Source organism: Phacochoerus africanus, chromosome 16 (genome assembly GCF_016906955.1).
Source record: "Phacochoerus africanus isolate WHEZ1 chromosome 16, ROS_Pafr_v1, whole genome shotgun sequence".
Lineage (NCBI taxonomy): Eukaryota > Metazoa > Chordata > Mammalia > Artiodactyla > Suidae > Phacochoerus > Phacochoerus africanus.
The window spans coordinates 22,666,535-22,679,212 of NC_062559.1; the positions used below are offsets into that span (position 1 = coordinate 22,666,535).

Genomic DNA, 12,678 nt, shown 5'->3' on the forward strand with positions numbered 1-12,678 from the left:
GCTCAGATAGCAATAACAGTGTAATTTCCAGCCACCGTTTTGCTTTGTTGGTGCTCAGTGATTCATTGACTAAAATTCATGCCTGATTTGGGAATAGAAGGACAATGTTGTTTTTCTTTTTTTATATTTCTGCTGTGGGACATTTCAACCACAGAAGATTTACTTGAAATTATTAATGATTATCAATCAAAGTGATACACCACATTAACAAAAAGGGTAACAATAACATGATCATCTCAATAGATGCAGAAAAAAGTATTTGACAAAATTCAACAATTCATTAAAAAAATTTCTAAGCAAATTGGTATACAAGGAATAGATCTCAACATAATAAAGGCTATTTATGGAAATCCCACAATGTATATCATAGTAAAGATTAAAAAGCTGAAAGCTTTTCCACTAAAATCAGGAAAAGACAAGGATGCCCACTTTTGCCACTTCCATTCACTATAGTATTGGAAGTCATAGTGACAGCAATCGGACAAGAAAACAAAATAAAAGGCATCCAAATTGGAAAGGAAGAAGTAAAACTGTCACTATATACTTATGACATGATACTATACATTGAAAACCATAAAAGCTCCACCGAAAAACTATTATAATTAATAAACTGAGTAAAGTTGTAGAATATAAGATTAAAAAATCTAATGCTTCTCCATACATTAATAATGAACTATCAGAAAGAGAAAGCAAAACACCCATCTTGTTTAAGACCACATCAAAAAATAAAATACTCAGGAACAAACTTAACCAAGGAGATGAAAGACCTATACTCTGAAAACCACAAAACACTGATAAAGGAAATTGAAGATGACTCAGTATTTTTTTATTGAACTTATAAGTTTTTGGATTAGTTTTGTCCTGTTGCTTGGGTTCATATAGTAGGAATCATTTCATACATATAATTCATGTTCTTGCTGATCTTCTTTATCCATAAGTCATTAATACCTTTTCCCCAATTATCTTAAAATATTTAACATATTCTATTTTGTATTTAGGCCCTTATTTAAGGGCCTTATCTGAGGTATTTATTTACTCTTTTTTGAATTATAGTTTGATCTTATTTCCCAAATGATTTTATATTTTATTTTTAGTTTTCATGAGTTATGTCAAATTGTTTTAGAAACCTTCCTTTTCAACAAACATCTCCTTTATCTCACCTGTGTCAATCTAAATCTCATTGATTTATTTCCTCTTTTACAGCTTTCATTGTCTTAAATATTTTAGCTTATATTAAAAGACTTCCATCGTTTATACAAATCTTTGTTCTGATTATTATCTTCTAAAATTTTGGATGTCATTTAACTGTAACCCTTTAACACTGCTTATATTTTAGCAAGATGTTTCCTACACTACCAGCAGAGGAAGCTGGACAGAATAGTTTTCTAATGTTTATAACTTTGGACTCTCCTATTAGTACAGTAAAAGATTAGAAAATACATTCTTGAGTATTTGGGGACCCTGCCTCCTTTGCACCCTTGCTCCAGTTTTTTTCCTATTTGTTTCTATGGTTTCTATCTTTTTCAGGTCAGATTCTAGTCTCAGTGGTATTTCCATATTGTAGGCCTTGGTACTGGGAAAGAGCATCTAGTTTGAGAGTTTGCTTGTCCAGTCCAACCTATAATAACTAACCTTTCAGTAGACCTTCTACAGTAATTCCTGAATACCTTGGAACCTCGGGATGTTCCTCTCGGTTTAGACTACTTTCCTGAATTTGGCCCACTGAACTTCCCATGGTAACTGGGATAGATGCATAGGTTTCCCTGCTGTAAAGGTCATCAGAAGTCACTTTCATTTCCTCTGTTTCCTCCTACAAAACCATTAATACTCAATGGGACTTATTGCTCTTGAGGTTGGCTAACATGTTTATATTTTGGATTCTTGGGATTATAGCATAATTTTTTGTGGATGCTGAATATGTTATTTTTTTATTTTTAATTTTTTTTTTTAATTTTTGGCTGTGCCCACAACATGTGTAAGTTCCTGGGCCAGGAATCAAACCTGCACCATAGCAGTGACCTGATCCACGGCAGTGACAACACTGGATCCTTAACCCACTGAGCCATCAGGAAACTCCTGAATATGTGTTTTTAAAATTTTGTTAGCCTAGTCCTGTGTTTTGTTTCTTTTTAATCAAGGCCAGGAGTCAAATACATACCAGTGCTGATATGTCTTACTCAAAATGCTCTCAGTTTTTTCTTTTGTCTGTATATCTGTATATATTTTAATGCTTGCCTCATCAACATGCCCATCTCATTTTTCACTCTTCTTAAATATCCTTCAAAATTTTCTTCTCACCAACATCTGAGTTTATGTTGATAGGAAGGCTTATTGGTATTGGAAAAGTTAACAGGAAAAAAAAAAGAAGTTGTCACTTTGGTATCTACATTCACACCCTAACCATTTCTTCCATAGTATATATAATGTGTCAAAAGAGAAAGTATACAAGTGTATTTTCCCCCTTAGAGACAGAAAACATGGCAATGGAGAGAAATGCTATTTTTACACAATATCTAAGAGCAAATCAGGTAAGCAATTAAGTACACACCTGTGTCTTGATTCCCACTGTCCCTTATTGTGGAGCAACTGGCAGGCAGGACAAATTATGACTTTGTCAAACAAACTGCACTGTTAAAACTTCCATTATAATATAGTATATGATTTATTTGTTTGTTTATTTTTTAGGGCTGCACATGCAGCATATGGAAGTTCCCAGGCTAGAGGTCAAATCAGAGCTTCAGCTGCTGGCCTACGCCAGAGCCACAGCAACGCAGGATCTGAGCCACGTCTGTGACCTACACCACAGCTCACGGCAACACCAGATTCTTAACCCACTGAGCAAGTCCAGGGATTGAACCCACATCCTCATGGATACTAGCTGGGTTAATTACTGCTGAAACACAATGGGAACTCCCTAGTATATGTTTTTAAATACAGTATATGTTCAGATTTTACTTCGTGTTAAAATTTCATCTGAAGGAGTCGGTCACAAAACATTAAATATTTCATTGCACTGTTAAAAATAACACAGTTGCTGCTAATATTCTCCCTAATATTTCACAATTTAATGTTACATCCAGAGTCTCCAAAGCCAGGCAAGAAAGGAGCAAAATGATTTCAAAAGCATGAGAAATAAAGTCCATTGAACATGGGTCATAAGCAGATAAGACATTTCCATTGTTGAAGACATTTTCTTGATTTATAGAACCATCATGAATGAGGGTCACAAAAGCACTTATTTTTACAGACCCCCTTGCAAGAAAGGTTACGGCTTATATAAAGCAGTTCAGAATGCTGTTAGTCTTAGGAAAGGGAAACATGTTTCACACACTGATACCTTGTCATCTCTCCCAGCAGTGTTTCTCCCCTGCTCATTATCTATGTTTTGTATGTTCTGTAAGTTGACCTCATCTCCTCACTATCATGCACTCTCCATAGGCACTAGGGCATCTCAGAGGTGCCGAGGCTTATCATTTAATCAAATTAACAAGTACAATGTTAGTGGATTTTACTTGCATTATTAAGACAAATTGCTGGGAAATCTTTTACACTCAGGGATCAAAATACAGGCAAATTTTTGGTCAGGACCCTAGCTATAGTTCATCTAGATCAGATGAGAAGGACACACATCTGAGATTCTATAGCACATACTATTTTGGTGTTTCTATGTGATTTCCCATACTGGTTTAGAAAATTAAACATCCTATCATCTCTAATGAGAACAGGAATGAAGTCTCTAGGAATTTTCATAAAATATATGACTAGAAATACCTCATTGGGTTCCATTAAATATTACCCTGGAATAATTTTTTAATCACTTACCATCCTTAAACAAGAAGTATAAGTACAGATGACCATATTTATTTACTTATTTATTTATTTTTAATGGTTTTTATTTTTTTCCATTATAGCTGGTTTACAGTGTCCTGTCAATTTTCTACTGTACAGCAAGGTGACCCAGTCACATATACATGTATACATTCTTTTTTCTCACATTATCATGCTCCATCATAATTGACTAGACATAGTTCCCAGTGCTATACAGCAGGATCTCATTGCTTATGCATTCCAAAGGCAATAGTTTGCATCTATTAACCCCAAGCCCCCAGTCCATCCCACTCCTTCCCCCTCCCCCTTGGCAACCAAAAGTCAGTTCTCCATGTCCATGATTTTCTTTTCAATGGAAATGTTCATTGTGCTGTATATCAGATCCTAGGTATAAGTGATATCATATGGTATTTGCAGATGACTATATTTAATAATAACCCACCAACATAGCCAGATCGGCATTAAAAAACAAAGTCAGAATTTATAACAGGTAGCATCATTTGATTTACATGCTTACAAAATACTTCAAAATATTCCCCAATTGCTGCATTAAAACAAACTTGCAAGATAATGGAAAGAATTAGTATCCATCCCACACAGATGTGGAAACTGAGGCACTGAAGAGTTACTTTAAGACCTTCAAAATAATCAGTTAGATGAGAGTGCAGCTCTGGTTTGTCCCCCCACCCGTCACGTTAACTGATATAAGCAATCATTGTGATGAAAAACACTGAGGAGAAAGGCGTGTATCTTGGGCTTTCAGGACTCAGCAGGGGTCTGTGCCCTTCTGCCCATCTAAATGAAATCTGTTGCCTTTGTCTCTTTTTAATATTATCCATGAATCCCTCATGTTTTCTGATTGCATCATGATGGGTTGTTAAATGAAATAATCCATTCTCCTTTTCTTTTCCTCAGAACAACATTTTATGAGTCTAGAGAATTAGAAAGCATTTTGCAACTGAATGTTTTGGCAGACAGAGGAGTGGAAAGGGAGTAAATTGCCTAATCAGAGGAACAGAGGCTTGCAGGCTCAACACTAAAGTTTTAATGACAGGGTCTCACTGGGGTCACTGATCTGGTTATAGGCTGTTTTGCTAACCTACTGCGCAACCTACCTTTAACTCCGAATAAGTGAAACTGAGAATCATGTTCTGAGGGATTCTTTTGTTAGCTTCTTTTCCAGCTGCCCAAGCTGGAAGACCTGATATAGAAGACATTCTTCTACCACCCTGCTCAGAAATCTGTATGCGAAATAAGAGTGCCAGGCCAAGTCACATGTTCCATGGGCATAAGCATGAGCTTTTCATGAGATTGCCTCTTCTGTCTTTTCTTTTAGACATTTATCCAAACTCCACCAATGTTAAAGCACATTGAAGTAAATGAAGGTAATAAAATTTCTCTGTTACCAGTTGTTGTTTTCATTTGCATGAGATTCAGGAAAGGGTCAACTTTAGGAAAAGGTCTGAGAGAAAAGGTCATGTGCTATGACTGAAAAGTAACATATAAATAGCATCTCTATCTATTGCTTCTGGTGAAGTTAAGGCTTTATGTAATGAGAAGCCAGGATGACCATCCTGGTCCACTCACATACTGAGAAATATGTGCTTTCAGTGCTTAAAGTTAGAGGCCAAACAGCAGTAAGCAGAGTTGCTTGCACATAACACAGTGTACATACTTTATGGCAGACTGATTAGCCATAGAAATAAAATTATGAGCATGGGGACAGGGAGGTGAAATAAGACCAATTTTAAGAGCAGAAAATTGATTGAAATAATTCAAAGTTAATAAAGATGAAGTTTTGCATTTCTATTTTTCCTTAGTTGCATTTTCTTTCATCTTTTTTTTGTAATATTTGCCTTTTTTATTTATTTATTTAATCTAATATCCAGCACAAATGAACATCTCCTTAGAAAAGAAAATCATGGACTTGGAGAAGAGACTTGTGGCTGCCTGATGGGAGGGGGAGGGAGTGGGAGGGATCGGGAGCTTGGGCTTATCAGACACAACTTAGAATAGATTTACAAGGAGATCCTGCTGAATAGCATTGAGAACTTTGTCTAGATACTCATCTTTTTTTTTTTAATTTTCAAGAATACATTTAGGTTAAAATTAAAACATAACCAAGACTTCACTGGGCATTATATGGGCTGGTTATAGCATAACCACACATGCTGTATAGCAGATTATGGCATAAAATTTCCTAGTTCAGTACAGCTGTATTGGTTTCCAAGGACCCACTATGGATTCTACTTTATTCTTTTTTTTTCCAGGCTATGCCCTTGATATTTCCAATCATCAAGGCCTGATGGTTTAATAATCATGAGTTACTTTTCTCTCAACCACTACACCTACTCTATCAAAATTTACCCACCATGCTGTAGAATTACTCTCTTCAGAGTGATGACAGGTTACTCTGAGAACCATTTCTGTCTTAAAGAGGAAAGACTATGGCCAACATCTTACTTTGTCTCAGGGATGATTTCTCCTCTTGTGTCAGTGATGTTCAATCTAGGTCATGCAAAGCCCTGGAAATGCATGAAGACTTGTAGGCAGCCATGGGATTATTAAAGTTATTCAAATTCAGATGCTATTTCCTAAAACCAATACATCTAAAAAGGACCCTGAAGTTAGGCTTCATGCCATTTCTACTTTTTTACTCCTTTTGTAATGGTCTTTCCTCCATTCTACAAAAATAAAAGAAAAGTAGAAAGAAGACACACACACAAAGAGAGAAGGAGGGATGGAGAGAGGGAGGGAAAAAGAGCAACAGAGAGACAGAGAGAAAGAGAAGTATCTCCTAATTTTATATCAAAGGTTTTTCTACAGATACTCATTCATTTTCTTCTGTGATGTCACAAAACATAAGATATAGCAGAACAGTTAAATTCTTGAACTTTGGGGTTATACTTGGGTTCTAATATCACTCATTCACCTATAAATTGTAATTTTATGCTAGTCACACAAGCTAGAAATGTGCAAACAACATCACATGAAAGATCACCAAGGAGAAAAGGTAACAATATTTTTAGGATAATTAATCTTGAGATCTCAAAGTTCCTGCTCTCTTTTCTAAAACTGATTTGCTAGAGAAAACACTAACATCAGAATGCTATTCAATTTCTCCTTTCTAACATTTCACATGTATTTCTCCTGAGGGAGAACCCTGTGTGTGAAAAACAAATGGAGCATTGGTAAGAAATATTAAGAGCAATGAATCCCTTTATCATCTGGGGTACAACCTAGTCAAGAAAAATTTGAGTCTTATCCATCTACTCCTCTTAGAATTAGAATTCAGAAGCAAGATGATTGTTTATTTAAACTGAAAAATAAAGTTAGACTTTTTCTTATAATAAAAAAATTTAATTTGATTAGTTTGACAATGAGGATTTTTGTTTTTTTCTGATTAGGACTAATGGTAGATATTTTCCATAAACTGAATCAGCTAGGTTAGCAATTCCAACTTTTCTGAGTGTATCAGGTTAAACAAGGTGCCTCTAATTTAAAGAGTAAAATATATTACTTTTTTCCTTCTCTTTTTTATTATTATTTTTTAATAGTTACTTAACCAATACAATTTTTTTTCTACTATATAGCATGGTGACCCAGTTACACGTACATGTACACATTCTATTTTCACACATTATCATCCTCCAACATAAGTGACTAGACATGGTTCCCAGTGCTACACAGAAGGATCTCATTACTAATCCATTCCAAAGGCAATAGTTTGCATCTATTAATCCCAAGCTCCTCAACCATCCCACTCCCTCCCTCTTCCCCTTGGCAACCACAAGTCTATTCTCCAAGTCCATGAGTTTCTTTTCTGTGGAAAGGTTCCTTTGTGCCCTATATTAGATTCCAGATATACGTGATATCATACAGTATTTGTCTTTCTCTTTCTGACTTACTTCACTCAGCATGAGAGTCTCTAGTTCCATCCATGTTGCTGCAAATGGCATTATGTCCTTCTTTTTATGGCTGAGTAGTATTCCATTGTGTATATATACTGCATCTTCCTAATCCAGTCATCTATCCATGGACATTTGGGTTGTTTCCATGTCTTGGCTATTGTGAATAGCGCTGAAATGAACAGGCGGGTGCATGTGTCTCTTTTAAGTAGAGTTTTGTCTAGATATATGCCCAAGAATGGGATTGCTGGGTCATATGGTAGTTCTATGTATAGATTTCTAATGTACCTCCACACTGTTCTCCAGAGTGGTTGTACCAGTTTACATTCCCACCAACAGTGCAGGAGGGGTCCCTTTTCTCCACATCTCCTCCAGCATTTATTTGTGGACTTATTAATGATGGCCATTCTGACTGGTGTGAGGTGGTATCTCATGGTAGTTTTGATTTGCATTTCTCTAATAATCAGGGATGTTGCACATTTTTTCGTGAGCTTGTTGGCCATCTGTATATCTTCCTTGGGAAAAAATGTCTCCTCAGGTCCTTTGCCCATTTTTCATTTGGGTGGTTGGCTTTATTGCTGTCGAGTTGTATAAATTGTTTATATATTTTAGAGATTAAGCCCTTGTCCATTGCATCATTTGAAATTATTTTCTCCCATTCTGTAAGCTGTACTTTTGGTTTCTTTTTGGTTTCCTTTGTTGTGCAAAAGCTTGTCAGTTTGATTAGGTCCCATTGGTTTATTTTTGCTCTTATTTCTGTTGCTTTGGGAGACTGACCTGAGAAAACATTTGTAAGGTTGATGTCAGAGAATATTTTGCCAATGTTCTCTTCCAGGAGTTTGATGGTGTCTTGTCTTATATTTAAGTCTTTCAGCCATTTTGAATTTATTTTCATGCATGGTGTGAGGGTGTGTTCTAGTTTCACTGATTTACATGCATCTGTCCAGGTTTCCCAGCAGTACATGCTGAAAAGACTTTTTCCCATTTTATACTCTTGCCTCCTTTGTCAAAGATTAATTGACCATAGGTGTCTGGGTTTATTTCTGGGTTCTCTATTCTGCTCCATTGGTCGGTCTGTCTGTTTTGGTACCAGTATCACACTGTCTTGATGACCGTGGCTTTGTAATATTGCCTGAAGTCTGGGAGAGAGATGCCTCCTGCTTGGTTTTTGTTTCTCAGAATTGCTTTGGCAATTCTGGGTCTTTGTGGTTCCATACAAATTTTTGGATTGTTTGTTCTAGTTCTGTGAAAAATGTCATGGGTAACTTGACAGGGATTGCACTGAATCTGTAGATTGCTTTGGGTAGTATGGCCATTTTTACAATATTAATTTTTCCAACCCAGGAGCATGGAATACCTTTCCATTTCTTTACATCTCCTTTAACTTCCTTGATTAATGTTTTATAGTTCTCGGCATGTAAGTCTTTTACCTCCTTGGTCAGGTGTATCCCCAGGTATTTGAGTTTTTGGGGTGAATTTTAAAAGGTATTGTATTTCTGTATTCCTTTTCTAATATTCCATTGTTAGTATACAGAAATGTGACTGATTTCTGAAATGTTAATCTTATATCCTGTTACTTTGCTGAATTTGTTATCAGTTCAAAAGTTTTTGGGTTGAGTTTAAGGAGTAAAATTTAAATTAAGGTGCTAGAGTTGCTGTTGTGACTCAGGGTGTTATAAACCTCACTAGTATCCATGAGGATGCAGGCTCCATCCCTGGCCTTGCTCAATGGGTTAAGGATCCAGCGTTGCCATGAGCTATGGTGTAGTTTGCAGGTGCAGCTTGGATCCTGTATGGCTGTGGCTGTGGCATAGGTCAATAGCTGCAGATCAACTTTGACCCCAGCCTGGGAACTTCCATATGTCACAGGTGCAGCCCTAAAAAGACAAAATAAATAAATTAAATAAATTAAATTAAAAAAAATTCTCCAGAGTACATGAAATTTAGATGAGGTTAAAGATCAAAAGACATGATATAAAACTGCTAAGTATTAAGGAAAATCTTGCTAATGTAATTATTAACTAGCTGGTTGTGAATATTAAAGTTTCATGATATTTAGATTCTACTGATGTTTTACGTGTTTTATATGCATAGAAAAAGATATTTTAAAGATATGTGTATATATATATATAACTGATTCACTTTGCTGTACACTTGATACTAATACAACATTGTAAATTAACTATACCTTGATTAAAAAATTATAATGAAATGTTATTTGTTATTTAAAATGTTTATTTTAAAATGTACAAAGGGGCACATACGTATTTTCAAAGTACTCCTTGGGATACACAACCCAAAACTTGAAGACCACTGATCTAAGTAATGTGCATTTTCATAAAAGCCTTCTGAGCTTCTAAAGAGTTAATTCCCCTACTAGTCTCGTATTTATCTTTGAATCCTTAGCATCTAATAGAATGCCTATCAAAAATATTTTCAAAAAGAATGCGTAATATTACAACTATGAGATAATCCTAAGCAAAACTTAGATTTCAGCAAATTACTTTTTGAAGCATCTTTATAACATATAGACATATATGCATATATATATACACACATATAACTTTCTTGTCCATCATTGGCTTCTAAGATATTGCCTAGAAACATAGTTTTAGTTTACCATTGCTTAATGTGTAGTTCATCTCAGGGACAGTTGCCTTACAAAGAGAATACTGAATTTCAATTTCATTTCAATTCATTGACTACTTCTTAAGCTCTTATTATATATTACTCATTTTGTTAAAGGGCTGATGATACAGCAGTGAACAAGACAGTCATGGCCTTGCTTTCATGGAAGTGATGTTTTGTAGAGAGAATAGGTGTTAAACCAGTAATGACAAGTGTGATAATGATCACAGAGGGAACAAACAAGTGAGTATGGAAGCATAGAGCAAAGGGGTATTATTGGTCATCTATGAGATCAGAGGTACACATGCCAGTGAAGAGAAGTCACAGCATTCTATTTTGATTGCTTAAAGAGTAGGAATATACATATATGAATATAAACACATTATTAAGTAAATTATCAAAATAAATATGCAAGTGTATGTGTATGAAGGTGGCAGTTGGTGCCCCCAAACCAAAATTCAGTGAACTACTGACCACTTAAAATGTTCACAGCCATGAACTAGACCCTTTCAGAAATTAAAAAGTCAAATATGTTTAAAACCAACTTTTGTGTAACAGGTTACACTAAAATATGAGGAATGAATTACAATTTATAAACTTTCTCAGTGGGACATATACCTACAGCTTCTGAGACTCTAAAACACCCCTTCATTGCTTAGAGTATATAAACATAACTTCAGTGACTGCTAGAAAGCGGGACGTCAGGCCTGCGAGTGGTGGTTTGTCTGTTGAGCTCGGCGAAAGAACGATTTTAAAATGGGCGATGTTGAGAAGGGCAAGAAGATTTTTGTTCAGAAGTGTGCCCAGTGTCACACTGTAGAAAAGGGAGGCAAGCACAAGACTGGTCCAAACCTCCGTGGTCTCTTTGGGCGGAAGACAGGTCAGGCTCCTGGATTCACTTACACAGATGCCAACAAGAACAAAGGCATCACCTGGGGAGAGGAGACACTGATGGAGAACCTGGAGAATCCCAAGAAGTACATCCCTGGAACAAAAATGATCTTCGCTGGCATTAAGAAGAAGGGAGAAAGGGAAGACTTGATAGCTTATCTCAAAAAATCTACTAATGAGTAAAAGTTGGCCACCTCCTTATTTATTACAAGACCGACGTGTCTCATGACTTTTATATGTGTACCATATTTAAATTGATCTCATACTCTAGAATTCAGATCATGTATGGCTGATGGAATGTTTCTGTTGGATGGTCCTGATTGAAATAAGATTGGTTGGTGGCTAAATGAATATGGTCAGCTGTTTGAATTTTAATATTAATTCTAGTTCAACAAGTACTATCACTGTCTTTCCCTTCTACAGAGATGGTTAAACTTGAATGTGGAGTGTTAAACTTTTCAGGAAAATGGTGAATACCTTCTCAGAACCTATAGGAGATTGGTTTTATATTTAGATTTCTATAACTGGTTATATTAATATATTTAAATACTGAGAAGATCCCTTCCCTGTCTCATAGAACAGAGCAAGATTCACCTGTGTTTCAAGTTGTGTTCACTAGCCTGTTAAGGCATGAGCCGAAGCTAAACTGACAATGTCCCCTTTATCTTTTTGGTCTTAACTATGCCAATTTCATTAAAATTACCTATATCAAAAATACTGCCTTTTACTTATTGAAAGGTATTTTAGCGAGGTTTATGTACAGCATCAAGTGAAGAATATTTAGCATTTCTCACATTTTATAGATGATCTTTAAGATCAGAGACTTTTAAAATTCAGTGTGAGGAGATATGTTAGCAAACTTCGCCTGTGAATTCTCACAAGGTCAGGCTGTTGGAATTCAGGATTGCCTTTTAAAGAGGTATTCACAAACACAACCGTAGAACTACCGGATGTGTGTGATAATGGCGCTTTTGCCAACTCATGGAAGGCTTAAAGTAGGGGAGCTGTACCACCAGTACAGATCTGGTCATAAAGCTTAAGAATTAAAAACAAAAAACAAACAAAAAAATAACTTCAGTGACTATAAATATTTATTTAAAATTGTGGCGCATACCAAGCTTACCTTTAATTCAGCAATCTTTTCTCTTTTCCTACAATAGATATTCCAGATTTCCTAACCAGCTCAGTGCTGCAGTAGGTCCAGGCAGAATCTATGGCACTAGAATCCGATAGATCCATCTTTGATTTCCTTTTCTAACAATTCTGACTCTCTACGACCTTAGAAAAGTTATTTAATTTCTCATCTTAATATCCTCAGAGCAAAATAAGATAACACCATCTCATTTACAACGTTATTTTACATCTTAAAGGAGAAAATGAGTGTTAGCATGTCCATCATATAGTTGTCACTAAGCATATGTGA

The 12,678-nt window shown here is 35.8% G+C and overlaps 1 protein-coding gene across 1 annotated transcript; it reads left to right on the forward strand.

The window, feature by feature from the left end:
- Nucleotides 1-11,056: 11,056 nt before the first annotated feature.
- On the forward strand, nt 11,057-11,970 carry LOC125117419 (cytochrome c-like). The gene has a single exon (XM_047763283.1). It carries the CDS (start codon nt 11,121-11,123, stop codon nt 11,436-11,438), a length of 318 nt encoding a protein of 105 aa, XP_047619239.1. The 5' UTR covers nt 11,057-11,120; the 3' UTR covers nt 11,439-11,970.
- Nucleotides 11,971-12,678: the final 708 nt, after the last annotated feature.

Excerpts from the sequence above, each read along its gene's own strand:
- LOC125117419 (XM_047763283.1), top strand. The coding sequence starts at position 11,121 with ATGGGCGATGTTGAGAAGGGCAAGAAGATTTTTGTTCAGAAGTGTGCC.